General features: G+C 56.0%; 1 protein-coding gene across 6 annotated transcripts; it reads right to left on the bottom strand.

Annotated features, from left to right (window-relative positions):
* Window positions 1–21: 21 nt before the first annotated feature.
* SMTN (smoothelin) lies at window positions 22–21746 on the bottom strand. Of its 6 annotated transcripts, XM_090257727.1 has the most exons (21): window positions 21608–21745; window positions 19883–20013; window positions 15178–15326; window positions 14729–14822; window positions 14552–14630; window positions 14366–14463; window positions 13105–13425; window positions 12944–13016; window positions 12309–12380; window positions 11717–12229; window positions 11360–11532; window positions 8170–8322; window positions 8008–8083; window positions 6779–6943; window positions 6616–6678; window positions 6333–6399; window positions 5190–5363; window positions 4866–4983; window positions 4152–4303; window positions 3036–3200; window positions 261–325 (listed from the first exon to the last, which is right to left on the bottom strand). In XM_090257727.1, exons 2-20 carry the CDS (start codon window positions 19931–19933, stop codon window positions 3056–3058), a joined length of 2736 nt encoding a protein of 911 aa, XP_090113853.1. In that variant the 5' UTR covers window positions 19934–20013; window positions 21608–21745; the 3' UTR covers window positions 261–325; window positions 3036–3055. The 6 variants fall into 6 exon arrangements, with proteins under 6 accessions (XP_090113852.1, XP_090113857.1, XP_090113851.1 ...); XM_090257726.1 differs by lacking the exon at window positions 3036–3200 and having other exon boundaries at window positions 22–325; XM_090257731.1 differs by lacking the exons at window positions 3036–3200; window positions 21608–21745 and adding an exon at window positions 9368–9460 and having other exon boundaries at window positions 22–325; window positions 19883–20009.
* Between the last annotated feature and the right edge of the window lie 4298 nt (window positions 21747–26044).

Here is a 26044-nt window from a genome sequence, read left to right as displayed (position 1 = left end):
AGAGGCAAAGATAAGTCAGGGTCCTTGAAAACCAATAATTTATCAAAACGCTGCTTGTGTATGCAAGGGAGGGTGTCGCGACAGACAGGGCAGCTGTGGGCAGGCTCACAGGGAGGGGAGGGTGCCTGGATGGTGGGGGCAGCTTGTCGCGGGCAGGCCATGCGGGCTGGGAGACTAAACATTCTTGCCACGCAGGCGCAGCTCGTGGCGCCGCAGGTGGTTGTAGAGCGACTGCACGTAGGTGAAGACGCACTTGGGGTCGGGCTTCTTTCCCATGATCATCATGTCCTCCACATCCACCAGGGGCACACAGTCCACCAGCATCCTGTGGGGAGGGGCCACAGGGGTGGTTGTCAGTGCTGGTCCCAACTCTTGTGGTGACCCTCTACTTGAAGGCCTTTTCACTGCCAAAGCCTGCTGGTTTCCCATGAACGCCATACTCTCAGTAGGATCCAGGAAGGCAGGAAGCCCCAAGCTCCACCCATCCAAGCCTGGAGGCATTTTTGTGGGGAGCCAGGCCAGGCAGGTGGAGGTGGAGATGCAGGAAGAGGAGTGCTGTGTCTCATCCAGACAGGGCAGGGTACTAGTCTACTCCTCTCCCTGGGGAGGTCCTGACTACAGAACCTAACCACTTCTCTCTGGAGGGCCACCATCTGCTCACCCTCAATGGCACGCTCTAACTGGCACAAGCCTCTCAGTTGGGCCATTGCACCTGAGCTGCCTTACCCCTGGCAAATCTCCCTGCAGCCAGGACCTTCCCAGTGACACTCTGGGCCTGAATATCTGCCAGCTCTCTGGCCTGGTACTCCTGCAGAGAGCCCCGAACCTCAAACCCTTCCAACCCCTGTCCTTGCCCCAGGGGACAACCATGCTATGTGAGATAGCCCCAGAGCAGAGGAGTCATTTGTTTCAAGCCCCACAGCTTATTACCTGCAGGGCTGGGCCTGATGAGGTCCAGGCCCCTAGTCCAGAGTGTTGGCACCTGCCTGGAGCCCCCTTTTCCCACTCTGGGGTGAGTGGGCTACAGCTTCTAAGCAACCAACAGCCCCAAACCTCTAGAGCTGGAGTTTGCTGCCTGGGTCCGTTTTCCCTCCTCCAGAGCAAGACTTGTTCTTCTGCCTTTCTCCCTCCCATCTGCCATGCCAGGCATATAGTAAGCACCCAGTGTTGTTAAGTGAGTTTTCTTTGGCAGGGAAAGCCTAAGGGGCAGGAACTGTTCTTGTTCCCAAGACACACAAGGACTCAGAACTACTTCCCATTTCGTGCCTCCAAGGTCAAACCTGGGGCCATGGTAGGGCTGAGGCCTATTCCCAGCTCATTGAACTCCTTCAGAGACTAAGCCTTTGAGGAAGGAGACCTCTTTTATTCCAGGCTCTATTCCTGACTAGCTGTGGATGCTAGATAAAGCCCTGCCCTGTTCTGTGACTCAATTTCCCCCATCTTTATAAGAACAGTGTAGTCATTCTCTGCCTCATTTGAGATCTTGGAAGCACTCAGAATGAGCGAGGGGGTCCTACCTTTGTTGCTGATGTGTTATGTGCCCTTGGGCTTGGCCCTGCCCCAGGATGGGCTTGTTTCCCAGTTGTATTATGATGGAGAGGCAGCCTCTTTCTGCATCTTCTTCCAGCTGTGGCTATCTCCCCAGGGATTCCAGCCTCCATCCCCCAATGTGGAACTCCCTCCCACCCCTGGTGTCTTCCCCAGAGACCTTATAAAGCCATTATTTACACTGGGGCTCACGGCTCAGGGCTCCAGCTGCCCCAGTGACAGGCCAAACACCAGGCAATTTGAGCAACAGCACGGCTGAGTCACACTTTCCAACTGGATCAGGGCTGGGTTGGGCCCCTTTCCCTCCAGGCCAGCTTGCTGGGCAGCAGCTCTGAAGCCCATATATGACCTGGAGACAGCACCAAGCTCATCCTCCCTCACCTGCACAGCTTCTCTGAGTATATGTGTGCACATGTGGGCTGCCCCTCACAGTGGCTCCAGAACTCAAAGGGCATCTGAGTGCACCTTTAGCTCTATCCCTGACTCACATTACTTTGGTCAATACCTTTGGGTCTGTCTTTTCTTCTCTTTACAAAATAGGTAGGAAAAGTGATGCGGCAAGGTAAAGAACCACTAAGTGGGGGTTTAGAAGTTCCAGCTCTGTCCCAGCTCTGACCTAAGCCCCTTGGGACACTCTGAGCCCCTCCCTCTCCTTCTCTCAGCTTGTTTGGAATGAGCAATTAGCTCAGGATCTGAATTCTCTACTGTGGCCCAAATGTAACTAGAGAGGAAATACCGCAGCTGGCTTGGGGATCCAGGACCCAAACCAGAAACATATTCCTGTTAAACTGGCCCTGCTCCTGAGCTCCCCAGCACGGAGCGTGGCACCACCAACTCCCCAGTGCCCAAACTGGAGGCCTGGGAGGCTTTTTTGAGCCTCCTGCCTCCCCATCTAGATCCATCAGAAAGCCTCTCCTTCTTATTAAGCTTCTCCAGCTATCTAGTGCACCCCCTTGCTCCATATCCCTCATCTAAGGATTGCTCCCGAGTGCTAACCAGACCACATACATCTCTCCTCTGTTTGGAAACATTTTATGACTCCTGTCCTCAAGAGGAAGTTCAAACATCAGACTCCTCCCCTCACACCCAGAGTAAACTTCCCTCCCTAGGAATGCAATGCTCACCATATGTCGCGCCCAACCTTGGGTATAGACTCATCCTTCTCTCTGGGTCTCCCTTCCCTTCCTTTAGCCTGAGTTTTGTCCTTTGGAATCCAGCTTAGCACTTTTTTCAGATAGCTGTCCTGGATCTGCATTCTGGGTCAGAAACCTCCCTTGGGGTCACTCCTGGGCTTCCTCCATCTCAGTCCTGTTCACCTGGCTCATTACTTCCCATTTAGGGGGATGGCCTTCTAAAAGACAGGTAAGGCCATGTCTGGCTCTTTCTGGCTCTTGTCTGGGTCCCCCTGCTTCCACCACCCACCTCCCAGGCCTCTCTCTGTGCCCCACTGAGTGTATGGGGCAGGCGGGTGAGGAGGCGTTTCTCACCGTGGGGCCCCAAGCAGGGGTTAGGACTTTTTGGTTTTTACCAGCCCCTTCTGGACCAGACAGCGGTAGAACTCCTGGATGTACGTGTACACGCACTTCCAGTCAGGCTCTCGAAGCCGCACCATGTCCTCTGTGTCCAGGAGCTGCGGGCAGTCCGCATGGGTCCTGGGGAGGGTAGGGGGCCGGGAAGGGGCAGGGAAGCGGGGCCCAGGTGGGGAAGAGGGGGAAGAGGCAGAGGAGAGAGGGGGAAGAAGAACAGAGACACACACACATACACACACAGAGACATGAGTTCAGTTACATTCTCAGTGCTGCAGTCTGCCAGCCCCCCGCATGCCCCCTCCCCATTGTGGACGTGCCGCTCACTACCCATTACTAATGGTGTGCGATGCAGACAGGGGTGGGGGGCCAGATCAATCACAGGTGCAGAGAACTCTTGGGGCAAGCGGGAACACGGGGTGGGGGCGATGGCGTTGGCACCCAGGTTGGAGAGGAGGGCTGTGCCCCAGGGAGGGGGGTGAGGGAGGCGTGAGAGGAGGTGGAGGGAGGAAGAAGAGGAGGATATCTGGGGGAAACCAAAAAGAGAAAGGCAAAGAAGGAAAAACAGATGGAAAGGAGTGCTGAGGGTGAAGTGAGCAGATGGGGCAACGATTCCAAAGTGGAGGGCTTGCTAATGTCCTATATAAGCCTCTGGCAACACCTATATAGGCTGGGCGGGCAGGGTGCCCGGGCCAGGAGCCTCCTTTTGGAATCTCCAGCCGGGATCCCGTGGGAGCAGGAAGCTCTGGCGATAGTGGGAGAAGAGCAGGACAGAAAGGGAGAGAGGGAGAAGGAGACAGAGAGAAGATGAAGGGGATATGGACAGGGCCACCTGGTGGGCCTTGGCCTGGGCTGGTAGGCGAGCCTGTGGCTCCTTCGTTCCGGCGGGCACCTGGCATACTCAGCGTCGGGTAGGCAGGATGGAGGAGGACAGGGGCTTACTGGGGCAGGGGGTCTCAGCCACTGTCTGACAATGCAGCTGGCCAACTTCAGGGGGCCTCCGGGCAGCTAGGCCTGGCCTAGATACCCAGCCCCAGATGCCCAGCCAACACTAGCAGGGCTGGGGCCCGCACTTACTCAGCAGATGAGAAGGCCACCTCAAAGTTCTGGCGCCGGTTCTGCGGGCTGAGCTGCGCATAGTCAAAGGCCTCAGGGAAGAAGTTGTGTACCAGGGCACAAAAGGCCATCCCATCACTCCAACTCGAGGAGAAGTTCTGGATGTCCACGTGCTATGAGTGGTGAGAGGACTGGTCAACTCCCTCATGCCTTCTACCCACAAGTATTTTGGCTTTACAGACCTAAGGCTACTGGGCTCAGAGAGGCCCTGTAGCTTGTCTAAGGCTGCAGAGCAGGTGAGCAGTGGGAACATGAGCCTCCTCCAACTTAAGACTGTCAGCTCCCATGTCTGCAACTTACAGGAACAGTGCAACCAAGAGGCCCAGCACCACCCATCTAAGGCCACGTCCCCATCACTCCTTCCCTTATTTATAGAAATTCATCCAGTGCCCCCCAGAGCAATGAGGAGGGGACTCCAAGGGTAGGGTCTGGCCCTGAACTGTGCCTATCATCCAAGAGGCCCTCATTAGGCCCCGCGCTTAATGACTTATTCTAGAATTTAGGGCATGTTATGTATTCTCTTTAAGCCTGCCTCCTATTTAGAGGGCTTCCCATCTTCCCTGCCAAGCATGGTGGCTGTGAAGGGGACAGGTTGGTGAGAAAGAGTTCTGCCAAGAGGGAGGTGTCGAGCTGCCGTCTAGGGGACTGCCCACCACTTGGCCTCAGAAAGCTCACCTCGTAGCCACGCGTCTTAGCTCGGCACCAGTCTAGCAACATTTGCTTGATGCTGTTGGCGTTGGGGACCCCAAAGCTGGTGGAGCGCTGCACAGCTACGCGGGGTCCGCCAGGGCTGCTGCAGGGGTATCATCAGGAGCTGGGTCACAAGACTATAGGGGGTACTGCTTCCGTCAGCCCACCCAGTGGGCCTCAGCTCCACATTCCTTGATCTTCAGGCTCCTCCAGCCCAGCCCTTTCTGTTTCTGGTCACACTCATTGCTTCCTGTGCCCTGCCCCAGCCTCACCTCCCACCCCTCGTCCTCCCGGCCTGCTGCAGCTCACCCCGATGCGCCCTCCTTTTCCAACTTCTCAATCATGGCCTTGCGTGCCTGGGAGGCCGAGGTCTTGGGTAGGCTCTGTGCCTTCATCAGCTCTTTCTTCTTCTCGACCTGGCGTTTTTCCAGCGCTGCCAGGCTACCAGCTCGCAGGCTGGTCTCATCCTCACGGTCAAAGATACTGGGGGCGTGGAGAGTTGATGATTCAGGTGCTCCCAAGTCTCAAACCCCCCTCACCCAGGAGGGTTCTTGTGGCACTCCACACCCTATACTCTTTCGGAATCTCCTCTGGCAACGCCAGCCAGCAAGGGAGGCTTCCTTATCACACCCGTCCTACAGAGGAGTATACTGAGGCTCACACGAAAAGAAGACAGAAGTTAAGCTCTTTTCAACAGAATTGGCCTCTGGGTAGTTTTCTGAGAAGGCTCATTGTATTGTCAAGTTCCAGGTGAGTTCAGATTTTGGACACTATCAACTAATGATGATGATCAGCATAATAATAGTAATGGTAACATTAATAGCTCATGTCTATTGAGACTTTGCCACATGCCATTTAAAACCTTACATGAGGGGAGAGGGACTTTTATCGTTCACACTGAAGATGAGGAAACAGAACCCTGTCCTCAGATTTCTGAGGGCATAGGGAGCAGCGCAGGAACTTGGGAACACAGGTTCTTTCTGACTCAGAGTCCCTGGACCTTTCTGGTTCCTAGACTGTTCTGATCCTGTCCCTGCTTTCTATCAGCCCCGACATGTCTGTAACATTGATAGAGGGGTATAGCTCTCCCTCACGGATCTAAGGTGTAAAGGTGCTCTGTCTGACATGAGGTGTGGCCTGCAGACACCGGGAAGTGACAGTGTTGCCAGGCAGCTCAGTGTGGCAGATAGGCCGCTCTAAGGGTTCAATGCTATTGTTGCCATTCAGAGCTACGTGACCCGAAGCAAAATCTCTGGCCTCCTCCATGGTGTAGCTGAGGATTAGGTGAGATTACAAGATGAGCAGTAGTGGTCTGACTCTTAGTCCACTCCTACCTGGCTGTATGCCTATTACCTCCAGCACCTCGGTCTACCCCTCTGAAGAATGGATGTGCGGTGAGGCCCCCTGTGATGCTGACTCCTCTGTGGTCTAGGGGTGGGTACCTGTGCTCACCTGCCCATCTTCTTGGATGATGATGAGGAGAAAGTCTTGGTTTCCACCATGGTGCTGCCACCACCATCTGCAAGAAAAGGGAAGAGGAGCATGGTGAGGCCTGGGTTGGATATCAGGACATGGGGTGGGGGTATGGGGAGGGATGATGGTAGCCACAGGCAGAGAAGAGGAAGTAACAACTGGACAGAGAAACACACAGATGAAAGTATGAAGAGAGTGTTCGAGGAAGAGCCTGAGGAGGCAGGCAGGCAGGTAGGCACAGGGCGTTGACTGGTGGCCTTACTCTCCGAGCGCCTCACAAAACTTGATTCCACTGTGGTGGTACGGGCTGTCCGTGTGCCATCATCTGGAAGGGCAGGGGAGGAGGGGAAGGATGTGAGAGGCACAGGGGCCGGTGTGGCAGACCTGTTCCCACCCTAAGCCCCAAGCCCTTTTTGGCCCCTTACTGGAGTGGACGAGCCGCTCAGTCTTGGTGACAGTGCTGACAGCTGAGCCATCAGCTGCCCGCTGGCTGTGCCTCATGGTGGTCTCAGTGGCTATGTTGCCACGGCGCTCTGCTGGCCGGGCCCGTGCCTCTTGTAGCCGCTGTTCCCGTTCCTTGTCCCGCTGGTCTGGGTGGGGGATGCCCCATGCATGCCCAGAAGGGTCACCCATCACCCACACAGCACATATGCACGGGCATGGGGCACACAAGATGGGGTGGAGGGCAACTTGTTAGAAATATGAAGACACAGGGTACAAGGAGTGGCTGGGGATGAGGGAGTAGCCACAACTTGGCAGGGAGTGGGCTGTGTGGTGTGTGGTGATGGACTTGAGAAGAAACATGGGAATATGGAATAGCTGAACTTGAAGGGGGAGTATTTGAATCCAAAAAGGGAACGTCTATGGGACTGAGTAGCTGAGTCTGGAGGGGGTGTCCAGATCTAGGGAGGAAGTAGCAAAGTCCAGGGAAGGAGAAACTGGGTGAGGGCAATTGTTGAGTGGGCTGTCAAATAGGTCTCAGACAGGAGAAGAGTGCCAGAGGAAGAAATAGCTAGATCCAGGGATGGAGGAATTGGAGCAATCTGATCCATGGAAAGAATAGTTGGGAGAGAAGGAGGCAAAGTGGGTAACTGGGCCTAAAGAAGGAGTAGGTGGGTGGAAGCAGAGGCTGCATGGCCATCAGTGGGCCCTGGAGGAAGCAGCTAGATTCAGAGAAGGAGTAATTGAGAGTATCTGGAGAAGCAAATGAATCAAGAACTTGAGAGAATGAATAGCGAGGTTCATGGGGGAAGTAGGGAAGGGGAAGTTGAGTGGGGGTAGAGACTAAGGTGGTCATCAATGGACCTCAAAGAGAAAGAAGCAGCTGGGAGAAGGAGTATCTGGATTCAGGGATGGAGTGGTTGATAGGAATTGGAGAAGCAATTGGATCCAAGGAGGAGTAGTTGGGTGAGAGAGTAACTGGGTCTAGGAAGGAGAAGAGAAGCTGGTTGGGATAGTAACTGTGGTGGTCAGGGGGAGAGAAGCAGCTAGGAAAGGGAGCAGCTGGGGGAAGGAGGCACAGGAACAGCTGGGTCTACAGAAGAAACTGAGTAGGGCAGTTACTGAACTGGTGTGTCCAGGAATGGACCCCAGAGCGAGTGGAGCAGCTGGGGAATGGAGCAGCTGGATCTAGGTGAGGCAACTGGCTACCTACCTCTCTTCCTTTGTCGGAGCTCACGCAGTGCAGCCCGAATAAGCTTCCGCTCCTGGAAGTCCGTAGTCTGATCCAGCTGCAGATAGAGCCCGCGTCATTGCCCATCTGGTGCCTGCTGGTCTCTGCCCCTGCCAACCCCCAGCCCACAAGATCTGCTTGTACCATCTTGTCCAGGATGCCCTCATCCTCAATGGCCATCAGCTCCTCAGTGCTCAGTGGGCTCCGCCTCTCTGGTGCTTTGTCCACCTGGGTCTGCTCAGCACCATTGGCCACTTCCACTGCTGTAGAGGGGGGCTCTGCTGGCTCTGGTTCCACCTGTGGCGTGGGGAGAGGGCATGGACTCTAAGCAGAGGCCTAGATGACAGGGTGCCAGGCCAGCTTCTGGTACAGCCTTGGAAATAATCACTAGCCAGCCAGACTGTCTGCCCAAGGACGGACATGGTGGTGTCAGGCTTAGGGAAGAGGCACTAAGAGCCTTGTTATAGGGTTTCCCATGTACTCACAATTGTATTAATACAATTAGTAGTGGCAATAATGGTGACTGTCATTCAACAGTAAGCACTGTATAAGCACTAGGGATTTTACTGTCCCTATTTAACAGAAAGGAAAACAGGGGCTCAGCACAGCTCGATGACTTGTCCACAGTCTTCCTGTAAGTGCAATGCAGCCCAGAATCTGAGCTAAAGGTAGCCTAACTCCTGAACCTGAGTTCTTTCTACTGTTTCATTCCCAGCTCCCTCAGAGGCAGGCTGTACTATCCTGCCAGATTCCAAGGCTTGGGTCCTCCTGGGCCAGTGCCCAGACAGCACATTCTCCTCTACCTTCCCCCACATACACACCAAGGAGGCTGGACCAGGGCCCATAGGCTCCTGACCAGGTGTCTGACTAGAGCTGCTCAGAGCCAAGTTCTCTCTGATGCTCATTCCTACTCCCCACCACTCACTGGGAATCACCCTCTAAGCAGCCTCCAGCCCCAACCTAGGGCATCTCCTCAGCCCCTTGCACACAAGTCTCCAGCCCAACTATCACAGCCCCTCCCCTCCTGGCAGGGCCTCTCTGCTGTAAGGGTAAGAAGAGCTGAGCTGGCAGCTGCTTCAGGGAGGCTCAGCCTGGCTGGGCAGGGGGTGCGGGTGGAGCTGGGGGCTGGGCCCTGGCCAGGGGCTGTCAGGGCAGTGGCCACACATGCCTCGGGGCCAGGACCCTGAAACCCTCTTTCTTTAGTCTTGAAGTATCAGTGCCTCAGTCCCTTGTACAGATAGGTAAACTGAGGCTCAGGGATGGTGGTGGTGTGCCTAACGTCACTCAGCAGAGGCAAATCCTGGCTCAGAACCACCCCCACCCCCAGCCCATAGGGACTTACAAGACTGCTGCTGTGGGCAGGGCCAGCAGAAGAGCGGCGGCGGGTGCTGAAGGCAGGTGGGTGGGCCACGGGGGTCCCAGCATCTTCAGCGGCCTGGAACAGGGCCTCGGGGTCGGTGGCAGCCAGGAGAAGATCACTGGGCTCCAGCTCAGGCTCAAGGTCAGGCACAAGTGGGACCCCCAGTCTCAGGCTCAGCACTTCCACCTGCCTGCTCAGTGCATCCAGCCGCCGGCTCAGTGCTGCTGTCTCCACCCGCAGCTCTTCAGTTGCCCGGGCCACTGGCTCCATGGTCAAGACAGCTGCCTCTGCTGCCTGGGTCACTGCCACCCGGCCTGCCTCAGCCACTGCCCGCAGCTCCTCCAATGCCTGGCCCAGTCGTTCTTCAAGGGCTGCGGCCAGCTCAGACCCAGGCCCCGGTACCCCCGGCATGGTGCTGGTGGGGGCTCTGTGGTGGGGTGATGACGGGGACAGTGGTAGGGACTGCTGCCTCTGACTGGTAGTGTCAGAGTCTTTGTAGCTGGTCTGAGGGCGAAGGCAAGGGCAGTGGGCCTGCCCCGCCCCTGCTGGCCTCCCAGCCCGCCACCCGCCAGCTGGGGCTGCAGCCCAAATAGAAACCTATTCTGAGCTCCCTGTGAAGGGGGCAGAGGGGGAGGGGTGGCCTGCCCAGGCAGTCTGACCAATAGTCCTGGCCCTGGCCCTGCAGAGATCAGATCCGAAGCACAGCAAGGCTGCATGGATTCAGGTTTACTGAGGCCAGGGCCCCATGCCCCACAGGTTGGGAAACTGAAGCAGGGAGCAAGGAATGGGCCTGCCTGGGCCACCATACGCATTAGCTGTGAGGATCCAATCTGCTAAACTCCAGAGCTTGCACTCCTTTGCCCTCATGCCATGCTTTTTTAGAGAGCCTTGAACAGATGAGAGAAATGGAGACACAGATAGGCAGGATATAGAGCAACCTACTGTAACAAGTGTCTTGTCCCTCAGATAAATGTCCTCAGATCCAACCACAGACTTTCAGCAAGTACATTATAGGCACATTATTTGCTTCCCCCTGGGGAAACTGAGCTGAGTTGGTGGCATCAGACCCAGGGCCCATTGTGGCGCGTCCTACGAACCCCAAGGGCCTCAGCCACCCATTCCTTGCTCCTTTGACAGAGAGCTATTAGGTCTTGCTCTGTGGGTGGAAGGGTGTTTTTTGCCGACACCCTTTTCTGGTCACCCGTGAGAAAGCCCAAAGCCAGCTCTAGCCACCTCACCTCAGCCAAAGTCATACTCAGTCCCCGGTGCAGCACAGAGGGCATTACTTGAGTGGCCAGGCAGCCCACCGGGGATTTCTTTCCCAGCTGAGCTCCCAGCCAGCCGATCCCAGGCTTGGGAATGAATAATGGAAGGGTGCAATGTATTCAGTTCCCGTGGCACCTGCTAGGTTTCTGCCTCACCTGACTGAAGTCCTCCTGCCCCATCTGTCCCCCATGACTGCTTCTCCCCAGAGCCCCCCCTCCCAAATGTTGACGCAGATTGTAATCGCTAATCTCCAGTTTTCTAAGAGCCCAGGCTGATCTTGGATGAGCAGATGATCAGCTCTGTACCTCAGTGGCTGAGGTCCAGAGTGGGGCAGGAGCAGGGGACTGGAGCTGCCGCAGGAAGAAGGGAGCAAGCCCTTAGTACCTTCCCTGAGCCTCAGTTTTCCCATCTGTTCGTTAGTAATGAACCAACCAGTTTTGGAGGAAGGATCGGAGATCAGCATGTGGGAAGCTTAAGGCCAATATAGAGTAAGCTTCTGACACATTTAGTGAATGACAGGCTACGGCCTGGCCTTAGCTGTGCTACCACCTGGCTCTGGACTGTGGGCAGCCACCTTCTCTCTCCGGGCCTCAGTTTCCCCATGTGTGCAGTAGGAGAGAAGCAGAGTAGAGGAACCCTGCCAGCCTATAACCCGAAGCAGTCTATACGAGGTGGATGGTGATGTTGGTGGGGTGAGGAAGGGCTCACCTTAATGCTGCAACCTCCTCGGCCACCAGGGGAGGCATGGCTGAAGCTGGTGATGTGAGTGACACTGCCCAGTCGAGCTGGTGTACCAGGGCCACTGATATGGGTGATGGTACTCTTGCCCCCACTGCTGGTGCTGAGAAGGGTGGGGGGCGCTCGCAGCCCCAGTGTGAGTTCTGGAAGGAGAGAGAGACTACTGTCAGCATCAGGTGGAGTGAGGACAGTGCCAGCCAAGGTTGATGATACCCCCTTGTTCCCAAAACACCCTTTGGAGACACCCTGAGCCCTGGCTGCAGCACCTGTCCTATGTGCACAGCTGGGCAGCTGCAGACACTCATCTCCAGCAGTGGGAAGACCTACCTGCCCTCTGGTTGCCTGTGGGCAGCAGCACCCGGCCTGTAGGGGTTTGGCCACGGCTCTCCTTGATTTCAATGGTGAATGTCGTCTTCATATTGGCTCCTGGCTCAGCAGTGCCGACAGCCACGGGCAGCAAGACACTGGGTTCCTCTGAGCAGACCACAGCCCCCCCTGCTCTGTTTTCAAGGGGCCTGGCAGCCAAGCCCCGCCCCCTGGGGCCCTCCTCCTGGGAGCAGCTCTGAAGCTGCCGGGCTGTTCCCTTCTGCTCCTTGATGAACCCAGAGGAGGTGTCACTAGGGCCCTGTGAGGAGGAGCTGCTGGAGGAGGAGGCAGGGGTGGTGCTGAGGTGGGAGGGACTCAGGAGCCTTGCAGGGGTTGAGGGACCTAGAGCCACCCGAGGTGGGCCATCCTGGAGCCCAGTAGCCATAGGAGAATCAGAGGTGAACTTGCGCACACGGTCCCGTACGGAGCCGGCCCGCTGGAATGGGGAAGGTCCGCTGGCACAAGTGGTGGGCTCTAGAAGAGGCAGGAAGGCTGTCAGTGGTTGGGTGAGACAGGGACTGCCTTGAGCCTGGAGTAGTGGAACAGGCAGTACCTCGGTTCTGGGGTGGCTGGCGGGGGCTGAGCACAGACAGTGAGTGTTGACAGGGATGGGGTCCAGCTAGGTCTGGCAGTACCAGGAGGCAGTAGCAGCCATGCGGAGGAAGAGAAAGGAGAGTGTATGGGGGTCCCAATCTCTTCCTGCACCCCAATCTGTCCAGCCCATCCTGCACCTCCCATAGCTCCTGGCCTCCACACTCAGTTGCATCTCTCTTATAGGCGCCTACTTCCCCTCCTGTACTGACCCCCAGGATGACTTGGACACTCCTAGAGATGGGCTAGGCTTGGGCTGGAGGAAGGGTGCCCAGATCCTCCCTGCCCATGGGGATGGAGGACAACCCCCCACTCTGGCCAGCACTGCCCACAGCTCCAGCTGGGAGATGGGTGCACTCCCTTATTGGGGAAAAGAATGTGCATGAGGCCCGTTGCCTTTCATGGCTGCGGGGAAGCCTCTGGCCACGGGTGGGAGGGGGTGGGGACACCTCAGGGGCAGTGGGAGGAGTGTCAGGAACTGCTTGGACTCGAGGAAGCTGGAGCTATCTAGGCACAACAGCCCATTTCCCAAGCAGGGAAAGAGAGGTCAGGGGAAGGGAAGGCAGATACCTTAGCTACCCTTGCTGGGACCCTCACCTGATCTCTTTGTGTTGGAGGGGCCTTTGGTGGGTCCTTGAACAGCAGGGGGCTCTGTGGGGCCAGGCAGGAGCTGCAGCGGAGACATAGCATGGGTAGGGCCTGACACCCAGACCAAGGAGCTCACCCTCCTGGTATCCCTCCCCATCATCCAGACTCACCTTGTTGACCTCCTGTCTCTCAGTGCTGTGGGGGACTGGAGTCTCCCGGGGCTCAGGGCTGGGAGCCCTGGGCAGGCTCAGGGGTGGCTTGGGGCTGCTCAGAGCTTCAGCAGCAGGGCACTGGGCCTCGGCAGGCTCCAGTGGCGGCTCAGGAGAGGCAGGGGTGGGCGAACTGTCAGGTGAGGCAGGTGGGCTGGATGTGCTCCCAGGTGGGACCTGCAGCAGGAGTGTCACTGTGGTCACATCCCGACTGGTGACTTCAGGGGTTGGGGTTGGCTCTGGTACTTCTGCCTGCTGCTTTTGTTCCTCTGGTTCTGGCACCTGTGGAGGACCCACCGGATGTGGCCAAGACTCTCCAGGCTGGCAGGTGCTCAGGGCAGGGCATGCAAAGCAGAGGAGCTGGACATGGCTTCCAGTGGGCACACCTGCACAGGCGTGGGCACTGCCATGCCATAGGCAGTTTCTGATCCTTGCTTCCTAGTATCTTGACACTGCTTAGTCAAGGGAAGTTCAGAGGAGACAAGATCCTAATGCCAGGGGTTGGGGAAGGTAAGAGACCTGCTTGGGACTCCCAGACTTAATAGATCCCTAGCAGAGGCCCGGGGAACCTGGCTTCAGCCTAGTCAATCAGTGGGGAAGGTGGGTGTTCTGCTAGGGACCCAGCGGCCTCTGCTGGTCACTTATGGGACCAGCATGGCCTGACCTCTCACCCACACTCCCTAGAGAACAAAGTCCCCTCTGTGAACAGTGTTCCACGAATCAGCTCAAGCCTGAAATGCAGGCCTTATAAGCCAAGGTAAGCATGTGGGATGTTTGGAGGCGGGGGTGGGGGGAACTGCAGGATAGGTTTTAGCCAGGGAGGTACCAGGGTCAGATATGCATTCCAGGGAGATGCCCCTGTCTGCTGAGTGGAGGCTGGATGGCTGGCATGGGGGTGGAAGGTAATTGTGGAGGTGGGGAGGCCAAGTAGGAAGGTCAACAAGGGTGGTAATGGGAGATGGACAGGAACCTGGGAGCAGTGTAGACAGGCTGGATTTGAGAGGAAGGCCTGGGTATAGACAACTGTGGAGTGGAGGACATATGACCAGAGGTTGCCTGGGAGAGTGGGCAGAGGCTTGAGATAGACTCCTAGTGTCCCCCAAACACAGCTGGGAGCCTTTCTCAGTCAAGGATCAGTCTTGCAAAGACACAGGTGGTCTGGGCTGCTGGCATCTGTGGGCACAGGACACTGGGCCATCCTCCTACCTTGGCTACCTCTTACCTTACACCGTTCTAGCCTGTGTGCTGCCGGCCCCTTGTTGTCCTCTCTTGAGCCACTGTTGGAACGCCCACTGCACAACCTCCCAGCCAAGGTGGCAGCTGCAAGAGATGGGAAAAGTGTCAGGTGAGTGACTGGGCGGCGCTATGGGCAGCACAGGCAAGGGTAGGGCCAGGGCAGGGCATGTACCCTCAATCTCCTGGGCCCGTACTCGGCGGATGGCGGCTCGGATCAGCTTTCGTTCCTCGTACTCACCGGCACCTCGCAGCTGTGGGTGAGAGGCAGGCCACAGGTATTGGGCTATAAAGTCCAGGTCTTCACCTGAACCTGCCCTGCCCCCATCCCCTGCCCTGGCCTGGGCCTCACCAGCGCAGTCAGTTCCTCCACATCACTCATGGACTCCAGCCGCCCCGCCAGCTGCGCCAGAGCAGCCCGCTGCTCGGCCTCCCGCTGCTGAGAGCTGCAGGGACATCATGCCTATAACCCCCACTGCCATGGCCAGGTCATGGAGGATGTGGGCTGAGGGCAGGGGCCAGCACAGGGTGTGTAGCTGTGAATACGCCTTTGGCTACATGCTGGCACAAGCATGCTTGTGGATGTGAGCACTAGTGTCACACATGCAGACATGCTATCCACCTGGGTGTGGCCAGGACACCATGACTGGCATGTCGTCCTTGCCCACAAAAATCCCTGTGTACTCCAAATGTGTGTCTGTACCGCCATTTGCACACCCAGGTAGGTGAGCCCTGGCACATAATCCTCCCACCTGCATGTCCATGCATCACCACCCCCCACCCCGCCCTGCCAACACTCACTGCAGCCAGTTCTCCTTGTTGTCCTGCCGCTCTGCACGGAAGCGTTTGGATGCCAGGGCCTCTTCCTCTCGCTCTAGCTCCTGCCGCTGCAACTCCCGAATGGCTGAACGGATGTGCCTCCGCTCTGCCAGATCCACTGTAACCTCCAACTGCAGGGCAGGCGGGGATAAGGGCAGGTCATTTTGGCTGCCAGGGGCAGAGGGTGGGCACCAGCTGCCCACGGCTTGGCCTATGGTACAATGAATGATCTCTTTTCACACCCTCTGCCCCGAGCCTGTCACGTGCCTGCCCATCCACCCACCCAGCCAGGGTCTCAGGAGGAGACCAGTTCATGCAGTCTGGGCTTCTGGACAGCCCATGGTTCACAGAGTAGGCAGCCAGCAACTGCCCACCTGTGCTGAGTACTAAGCAAGGCACTCCTTCCTTTGACTCCTGCCTCTCAGAGCTCTTCATCAAACCCCTGAGAGCCTAGGAATCATGGGAGGAGGAAGAGGAAGGCCATCCTATGGGCCCCTAACAGTGTCCCTGGGGACAGAAGGGTGATTCAGGCAGCTGGAATACACATTGTGAGCAAGAGACTCCCATGGTCTAATCTCAAAGTACCACAGTTCTTCTGGGGGGTGGCAGCCTCACCCACATTGGACTGATGGGGAAACTGAGGCAGGGACAGGTGCTCAGGAGTCCCAGCGGGGGGCTATTGTTTTCCCTGCACTGGCCCCGGTCTAACCCCCACTGAAGGGGTGGAGGGGCTAGGGCCCAGAGTGGGAGGGCCAATCCCCCAGACAGATGAGGCAGTTGCACTAGGACTCACCCAAGGTGTACATGGGGGATAGGTGCTCAGGCTTCTTAGCCCCTCAGTCCCTAGCAAATTAGGGGTGGCTGGTCTAACCAGGTCTAGGAAAGAACTCCTTCTCTGGGCAGAATCAGCCAATCTTGTTACCTCCCCCACACATCCACCCCTCACTGTGCCTCTGAGGCTTAGCTGAGAGAGGACTGCCACACGCCCCTCAGGGAGACAATGGCAGCGATAAGCCTCCAGCATGGGTCTGGGCAAGATGGGAGCAAGTATAGTCAAGGTGATTTCCTCTGGCCCTACCCCAAAATCACTTAGGGGTAGGGCCCAGGAACCCTCTACCCTCTGCTTCCTTTTTAGTCTTCTCCCTGATTATTCCTTCCTGCTCCATGGGGGAGCTAGGTAGGGGGTTGGAGGTATAGATTTCAGCAGGGAGTGTGGGCTAGCCCAACTGAGCCATAAGCTCACTTGTACCAATTTGAGGAGTGTAGGGAGAGCCCTGGGGACAGAGTCACTTCAGGCCCCTTCAGGCTCCACATTCCTGAGGATCTACGGAGGGTCAGGCCAGAATCTCCAGCTGGCTCCAGCCCCAATCCAATGCTGGCTGGGTGGTCTGGAGCATGTCCTTAACCTGTGTCTTGGGTTTTCTCATTTGCCAGATGGGACAATGGCTCCCATTTCAGGGTAGTGGGTGGGAATGGGAGCAATGACTTGGGTCCCCCCACCCCCCCTGCCGCCCCGCTTGGTTCCACCCACTTAGGAGGAGGGAAAGATGAAGGCAAATAGTACAAGATACTGAGGCATTGGTAATATTTATTGAGAATCTGTATGCCACATGCTGTGCTGAACCCCTCGCTTGTCCTAACCTCACAGAAACTCTGGCACCTTACACCTCCCATTTAACATATGAGAAAACTGAGGCTCAGAGAAGAGATGTGATTTGCTTATGGTCAAATGACCTGAGCTAGGATTTGAATCCAGGACTCTCTGACTCCAGAGTCTGCCCTAGGCTGAGGACAGCTCTGTTGCTGGAGTCTGTCTGCCACAGTGGGTACCTCAAGGACCTTGGCACTGTATTGGGGGTGCCCTTCTAGAGATACTTATAAAAGGACCAAGGCGTGGGAGGGAGAGCTATTATAGCAGAGGGAGAATGAGGCTCACCTTCCCACCTCCCAGTCTTGGCCTTGCCTCAGGCCCAGAGCCCTCTGTGGTACTCTTGGAGATTGGGGGCTGGAGAGGACGACTGGCCAGCCCTCCTTATGCAGGCGTAAAGAGGCTTAGATGCAATGACTAGCCCTTTGTCTTCTGGGTCACCCTTTCCAATGCCCTGGACTCCAGAAATGGGGTCCTTTCCCTAAAAAAAACGCCTGATGTGGGAACTTGGCCCCCTCTGCGACATCTGGGAGTCTCAGTGTTCCCATCTGGAAAATTGGAGCCTCTGTTTGATTACCCCCAAGTGGGAAGGGCAGGGCCTGGGGGATGGGTAACATTATTCTACAGGTCATCCTCCAACATGTCCCTTCCCTTGGGCCTGGAGGCAAAGATCCGCCCACAGTGTCCCTGCTGTGTGTCCTGCATTCAGGGCCCTGTCAGGCCCCAACGCTGTGTGTAGTACAGGGGACTGTGGGAGGGAGGGAAGGAAGTACAAAGCGCCATTGTCCACTGGGGGAAAGGGAAAAGGATGGGGCGGTTTCCGAAACTGCCCAGTGAAATTCTCCAGGGAGGAAAGAGAGCGCTTCCTCCGGGGGCTGGGGGGTCAGGGTACTTTCTGCCCTCGCTGCTGGCGGCATCTGACAGGCCCTGGCGTCTCTCTGGGCCTCAGTCTCCCCACCAGCACAAGGGAAACTTAGTAAGCCTTCGCTCAGACCCAGCTCCTCCAGTTACGGATGGGGGACCGGCTGGCAGTGTAGTGAGGCCTCGCCAGGGGGCGCTGCTGAAGCCCTGCAAGCTCCGGAACCAGGCTCCCGTCTGGTCCTCCTTGCTGTCCCCCGGTCCCGGTCCCGCAACCAGCTCGGCACTAGGCGCTCAGGAGGGAGCCAGATGGGATACCGCCTGTTTTGATAGCCCGGGCTATGGAGAGGAAACCGAGGTTCATAGAACTGAAGCAGCTTCCCCAGGTCACCCAGCTAGTTAGTAGAGAGTGTCGGAGTCCGAACTCGAACTCGGGACCCAGGTGGAGGCGCACGCGACGTGCATGTCCTTAGGCGCCCTCATGCCCATATTGCCCCCGCCAGGTCTTCAGGAACGTGCAGAAGCTGAGGCCGGAAGCGGCTACCAGAGTCCTGGAATCGGCTGGACTCCGGGGCGGGGGCGACATTTCCTTATAAGGCCCGGCCCTGTGGGGTGGAGTTCGGATCGGGACACCCCCGTTCCTGCCACGAGGCTGGCAGAAGTCGGGCAGGCGCGTGGGGCGGGACCCTTGGAAGCTTCTTTGCGAAGTAATGGGGGGCGCCCTGCGGTGGAGGGACCTGCCTGGGGTGGCAAAGACCTCAGGCGGCTTCTTGGTACCGAGACGAGGGGCGGGGTTTCGTTAGTCGTTTCCCTGGGAGGAGATGGGGGTGGGCCGGATAGAGCTACTAGTGCGGCTTCTCTGAAACTTTTCCAGCCCCCAAATCCCGCGCGGGTCTAGGGGTGGCGGCTGGAGAACACTAAGCCTCAGAGGGAACCCCTAAAGATGGGGCTAAGCGGGGACCTGGCTTTCCCTCCGGACTGCTCAGCGTTTACTTCCTCTGTTAAAATTCCTGCTTCCCGAATGAGGTCGAACTGACCTTTGGAAGCCCAACCCATCCCCTCCAAGCTGCACACCTCAGGCGGAGGCGGTGGCAAACATCCTAAGGTGCTGGTCTGAGGACACACAGATCTAGTGCCTTGGTAGATCATGGCAGTGGCTGGGCACTGCCCAGTGGCTGGTTCGGACTGGCTGACTCCAGCCCCTGCTTCCAGAGGAATGGTAAGGGGGTGGAGTGGGTCACTTGCCTTCTCCTAGGGAAGGTAAATCTTTAATTCCCTCCCGGACAAGGGTCAGGGGCTGGGTGGGGTGGGGTACTGGTCTTTTATCCAGGCCAGTTGCTCCCTGCCCTTGCTGGGGGGCACATGCCTGTACTGTTGTGCAGCTTCTTTTTTTCATGGTGAGGGAGGGGGGAAGGGTTAGGACACTCATGAAGAAGCTGGAGAGGGGATAGATTGGGCCCATGCCACATTTCCATCACCATACCAAATTTAATATCTAGATATTAGGTTCACAGACATCCTCCCTCCCATTTTTTAGGTAAAGAAGCTGAGGCTCAGAGTGGAAAAATGCCAGACTAAGTCACAGAGCCCATAAGACTCTTCTGGCCTTGACTTAGGACTCTTGGTTCTCCATGCCCCGCTGTGGGGTTTGTTTAGATCCTGGCACACCCTTTCTAGCTGTGTGCCTTTGGGCAGGCGATTTCATTTATCTGAGGTAGTGTCCCTCCTAGCTCTCAGAGTTGCCCTCACCATTTTGTGAGATGGTATGCCCAGCACCCAGCCTGCCCCTGCTATGCCCTAGCATTATTAATCATTGCTGCTACTATTATCATTGGGCCAGCCTTCAGGGGTGGACACTGCCCAGGCTGTTGCTTGTGAGAGACAGATCCAGCCTCCCCATACCTGTGGCTGCATATGGGTGAGTCTTTAGCAGTTACTGATTAATTAGGTGGTAGTAGTGGGGGGCTGGTAGGGGTCAGGCTTCAGCACCTGGCATGGACAGGCAAATGCCACTGGGGCCTCTACATCAACCACATGGAACAGACCTAGCTCTGTTCCCTTGAGTCCCTCTCCTTTCCCATCCCTCATCACCTCCTCTTGTCAAATGAGAGGTAGCCTGAAAGGCCCTGCCTCTCTGGCCTGTCTTGCCTTTCTGACATTGGGAGTGATGGGGCTACTTACCAGCTTCCGAAGGGCTCCCTCATCCAGCCCAGCTAACGCCTCATCCGCCATCTTGCTGGTACCTATCTCCGTTTGTCCCCTCCTGGTGAGATCCTCAGTGCCCGTGGCACCTAACACCAGCTCAGGAAATTCTGCAAGGGATAGACATCAGTCAGGCTTGCTGGGGCCTCTTCTAGTGCCTCAGGTTCCCTCTCTTACCCCTGATCATTCATTGCTGTCCCATCCTTGCTACCTATGATATGGTTCCTGGCTGGGAGTTGCCCTCTGCTCTATGGTAGTTTACTGGAAAAATCAACAAATCAAGAGTTCCTGGTTCTAGTCCAGTGAACTCAACTGCTGGTCTGCTGTATGGCCTAAGCTGGGCATGGGCAAGGCCCACCCAAGCTGTAATCACCGCCAGGGGGTGCCCACAAGACTCCACAGCTTCCTGCCCCACCCACCCAAAAGCTCAGCCTCTGGCAGTGGGCTGAGGCCATATCTAAGTCCTTATTCTTATTCCCCTAGGTGACTTAAGCCTTTGAGGTAACACCTTGTCTTCCAATTCTTGGGGACAGCCCTCTGTACACACCCCTCTCTACTCCTCCCATTTCTGCCCTCACCCTAATGCCAACTGCCCTGACCTCATGAAGCAAGGTGTCCAGGCACCCAGCTCCTTTCACCAATTCACAAACTTAGAATTCAGTTCCTCAGCTGGAAGGGCCTTCAGAAGCTGACGTGTCCAACCTCTGGACTTAGGCAAACTGAGGATTACAGAGGACCAGGAATTTGTCACAGGGGGAAGGACGATCCCAAAAACCAGAGGGTAGGGATGGATTTTATAAAAATCCTGGGCACCTCTGGCTTCTGAAATCCCCTTCCAAAGTGCCTCCGAGGGCTCAGGACAGTCCCTTTTGCCCCATGATAACCCATCAGAATGCCCCCCTAAATCCTGGCCCAGCCTCCCAACTGCAGCTCTTTCCTTCCTCCTGCAGTCCTAATGTCTTTCTGGAATTTGAGGATCCACAGCCTGAAAACCATAGGTGCTTAGTTAATGTACGGTGGCTGAAATGCCCCCAGGATTCCCCCCTCTTGTTGATTCACCACTCAGTCAACCCTTCCCTCTCCCTAGAATAGTCACTTGTTGAGTCACCCAATTCAGTGAATGGGTCCTGGGGGTGGGGGTCCTGATTCACACAATTGGATTCATCGGACCCTACCTGTTTAAGTTGCTGCTTCCCTTTCCCATCCCTGTAGGCTCGGCCAGATGTCAACCTCGCAGCCTCCCTGTTGGGAGTCCTTGCTTCCTATCAACCTACTTTGAGGTATTTCCCCCCCAAGAGTGTCACTCACCAATTACCAGACTTAAGTTCTGTGGACACTCTGAGTTCCCCCATGTCTTCTGAGGGTCAGAGGTCCCTAATCCATAATCTAGGACCTCCAGGGGACTGTAGGAAGTCCTTTTTTTCCTCGGTTATCCCCGCTGCTGCCCAACTCCAGTCCCATGGCTCTGTCACAGTCTTGGGTCCCCTGCGATTGTGGGAGACCTCAGAGAAATGTGGGAACTTCCCAGGGACATCTGCCCCCACTGGCTAGCGCCCGTAGAGGTTGTGAAGCCTCCTGGTCTCAGAACTTTATCCCATGGTTTAGAACTCCCGCAGATGGGTGGGGGCTCCCAAGTCTGGGAGTCCCAGAACCCCCTCCCAGATATCCGGCTTCCACTCCGGGACCAGAGGTCCGCACACCCACCTCTCGATCTGGCTCGCCAGTCGCACGCGGGCTCAGGTTAGGTCGCTCAGGATCCGACAGATGGCTAGGAACAGTCAGGCGGAAGGCGCCGCGACTGGGATCCCAGGGCCGCACAGCAACCGTCCTCAGGATTCTGGAAGCGCCGCCTGTCCAGCCGCGCCAGCAGCCCGGCCGGCCCCGCCTCGCCCTGCCGCGCCAGCCAACCCTCGGGGAGGGACCCGCCCACCCTCTTGCCCCATTGGGGAAATTTAATTTGACGGCTACGCCCCTCGCGGGCCTGGTTTGTAGGATCTTATAGTCGTGGGACCAGTGCCGCGGTGGCCTTGGCTGGTCGGGTGGGTGTTGGCAGGAGGGTGCAGTTTTGCGCCAAAGTTCAGGAGGGCCCCCCAAAGCCGGGATAAGTGGTCTAGGATCACCCAAGTCGTGGAGCCTTCAGGACAGCCCCCCTCTTTGTTCGTGAGACCAAGTGCCCTCCCTGGACTCCGCCCCCTCCTCTCGTCGGTGGCTGGGTTTGGCCTCCGTCCCCAGGCTGCTTTCAGGACACCTGGTCGGGGCCACCTCAGAGTAGAGACTGCGTGACCGGCAGCATTTTGACCCTATGTTGAAGCATCTCAGGGACCACCTCAGATGGAGCAGAATCAGTCACACAGCACCCCTTTCTCGGCTGACATACCTTTGCACAGACATTGACCTCATCTGCCATGCTCTGCTCTTCTAAGCCCTTCTGGTTCTGCTTCTTGGAGCACTGCAGCCCTAAATTGGGAATACGCAGGAAATTGAGGCCCAGAGAGCCAACATGCCCAAGACAACACAAGGAGTCAGTCAGGGTACCCAGTAGCGAAAGCTGCTCCATCTCCCTTACTGGAGGCCCTTGGAGCCGCCCACGAGCCTCCATGGAGATTAAAGGGAGTTGGAGCTTGGGAAGTGGGGTCTGGAGTATTGTTTGTCAAAACAAACAAACAAACAATAGTATCAACTCATTTATTTTGTACTTGCCAGGTATCAGGCATATAACCCCTATAGCTACCATTTGAGCCTAGGATTACTGTCGCATTTTACAACTGAAAACAAGAGCTGGTAGGTAGTGGAACTGTGATTTATACTAGCACCTTTTGAGTCCCGAATCTCTGGAGAAGTGGGCCTGTTGCCTCCAGCAGTCTCTCAGCCCCACCATTCAGATCCTCTGTGCCTACCCACCCATCACATCTCACCCCATCTAGCAAGTGGTTCAGTACCCACTCCAAGACTTTTAAAGGTATCCTATTTCATCCCCACATCCTCGACAGGTGGTCCCACTGAGAGGGAAAAGACTCGCTCAGGTCACGGGAGGAGAAGCAAACAGAGCCCAATTTGGAGGCTAAACTTCGAGGTCCCCTTCTCCTGGGCAGGCCCCCATCTAGGCCCTCACTACTTGACTTAGATGCCGTCTTATTCTGCAAAACGAAGTAAGCGCTCTCGAAGGCCAACTCGGCCTTACTTCAAACCTGGCGCTCCCGTCCGTTCTGCCCCTTGGGGCGGGGCGCACCCTGGCCCGCTGGGATTCTCACTGCCTGTCTGAGTGGCGGCTCCTGGCTCCAATAAATGGCCCGCTTCATGCTAGCTCCGCCTCACGGAAGCTGGGAGGAACAGCACAAGTGAGTGTAAGTCCGGACTTGTTGGGTCGCATACAATCTCAACAGTTTTTGGTACCGCAAGCCCTCAGGGCTGGGATCCTCCTACCTGTCTGCCTATTTCCCTTCTTCCTTGCAAGGGGCGTGGCGGGATAGGATGGTGGTGGTGGTGAAACAAAGATCAAAGGGCAGTTCCATATGCTGCTGGAGAAGCTTTAGCCACAGCGCATGAATGACGTGTAAGCACCCCCAGAGGAGGGTTCTGGCATTTACTGAGCACCTGATCCATGTCAGACATGAGGTTTGCCCTATTGTAAGTGGACCCTTGTGCAAGAGAAGTATTACTCAGATTCTACAGAGGAGGAAGATACCTAGGGCTGGTAATGGCGTGCGCTGGTAATGGCTTTCAAACCTGAGTGAAATTCTGTCCATGTCAAAGTCTCTCCACCTTGCTGCCTCTAGGATGGGGGAAATCCTGGAAAACTCCTCAGAGGAGGTGATGTGCAAACTGATCCTTGAGGAAGGTTTCCACAAAATAGAGGGGGAAAGGCATGGAAAGACATTTGTGGCAGAGGAACAATATGAGTATAGAGACCGGGAGGTTTGTAAATGGGAAAAGGAGGAAAGATGGGCTTGATGGAGCAGGAAATGGAGATGGGGTGGTCCCTCCCATCTGTGAAGCTGAATACCAGGTGAGCAGGGTGAACACATCTTTTGGGCATTGGGGAGGCCTGGGTCTCAGTCTGTCCGTCTGTAAAATGAAGATGTTGGAGTGGCCCACTTCAGGTCCTCCTGGGGCAATGGGTGTAACAGGAAGGGTCCACATTCCTCCAGGTCCAACCTTGCACTTGCCAGAGTGGGGAGCAGCTGGAGCAGCTCAGGGACCAAGGGTAATATTTTGCTCCAGTGACCGAGTCTGATAATACATACTGTTCCAGGATGGCACTGCCAGATCCTTGAATCACCCTGCCAGCTGCCCCCCACCCATTTCCTCCCAGCCAGGATCCCACAGAGAAAGCCCAGGCCTAGGGTCCAGACTTGGGAGGGGTCATGGATCTTGGCCCTGGATCCATCCTAAGCAAAGTTTTAGTCCTCTTGAAACCTTAGTTTCCTCACCTTCACAATGAGGGAATGTGGCCTGAGCTCTCTAAGCCCTCTCCCTCGGGACTAGACAACTTAAAATTCCAAGACTTTTATGGGAGGCCCCACCTTGGCATGTGCTCACAAGTGGCTGTGAGGCCAGCCAAGGCCAAGACCTTGGGCCTATGAGGGAGTCAAGGGGTTTCTGTGCACTGGGAGGGTTGGAGAAGTTAGAGATGGATCCAAGTTGGGCCTGCCGTTGGGGTCTCATAGCCTAGTGGCAGTAGGAGCAGACGTGGTGTGTGGAGTCTAAAGGTTGTTGGGAACAAAGCCCTCGCTGTTTGGCATGCTGAGGGAATGGGGAAAGGCAGAATGGAGAAAGGAACAGCATGAGCTAAGGAAGGGAGGTAGGAATGTGAGGACTTTTCTGGAGCATGGGGTCTCTGGAGGAGAATTGGTTCTTGTTGGGGGTGGTCGGATCCATGGACTGTGACCCTTCTCATCATAGGCATAATTGGAGGCCCCTAGAGTCATGGCCGACAGCACCAGTGGGGCTGGAGACCTGTTTGGAAAACCAGTTTGGCAAGGCTGCCTCCTCCATGATGTCATCCAGCTGCTGTGTTCTCTGAGTGACAGTGCCAGATAAACTTTTGGCCTCCGGGGGAGAAGGGGGTCTGGCCTCAGGTGCTAAGGGATGGGAGTGACTCTTTGATGTAGGAAACTTGGAAGCAAGTGGGCCCCAGAAAGAAGACCTTAGGGAGCTTGAAATGTCCAGTAAGCTGCTGTGATGAACCCCAGGAGACCAACCTCATGGGCATAAAAGAGGGTTCTGTATGGGCTGGCCTGGATTTCTTGTGACTTATGTGGATTCCCTGATGCCTGACTTTGTCCAGGTTCATGGCCGCGGCCCCCTGTAATTGCTGCCCAGTGAGTTGGAACTTGGCTCCAGATCATCCTTATAACACATGAGTGGCTATTTTGTTATTACATGACCCTTACAGCTTGAGCCCTGTGAAGTAGGGCCATCATTATACAGATGAGAGGACAGGCTCACACCAACACCTCACACAGGATTTGAACCCAGAACCCTGGGTATTAACCATGGTACCCTGCCTTCCCACATGGGGCCCTGTCATATTTCTTTTTTTTAATCCTCACCTGAGGACTTGCTTATTGATTTTAGAGAGTGGAGAAGGGAGGGAGGAAGAGAGGGACAGAAACATGGATGTGAGAGAGAAACATCAATTGGTTGCCTTTTGCATGACAGGGGACTAAATCTGCAACCCAGGCATGTGTCCTAACCAGGAATCAAACTCTAGACCCTTTGGTTTACGTGATGATGCCCAATGAACTGAGCCACACCAGCCAGGGCCATATTTCTTAAGTACGTGTGAGCACAGGAGTTGGATCTTGGCATCATCAAGTCCTAGAGGCCCACTTTGTGGTCCAAATAGGTAATCTGAGTCCCTATATTCTCAGGGACAGGTCTCAGGTCACACAGAAGTTGCAGGTGGAGCCACTCTGCATCCCAAATTCCCAGTTTCCCAAATCCCTTGTTTCCCCCTCAGGGCCTGGCACACCCAAGCATGAAATGACAATTACTGACATAAACAGAGTGCCTACTGTGTGCCATTCACTCATTTAATCATCACCACACCCCTGTGAAGCAGGTGTTAAGATTATATCCATTTTACAGATAAAGAAACAGGCTCAGAGAGGGGAAGTTATTTGTCCAAGTCGACACAAC

The sequence above is a fragment of the Furipterus horrens genome, unplaced genomic scaffold (genome assembly GCF_987537825.1).
Source record: "Furipterus horrens unplaced genomic scaffold, mFurHor1.1.pri manual_scaffold_11, whole genome shotgun sequence".
NCBI lineage: Eukaryota > Metazoa > Chordata > Mammalia > Chiroptera > Furipteridae > Furipterus > Furipterus horrens.
This window is presented reverse-complemented; position numbering and strand designations above follow the sequence as displayed.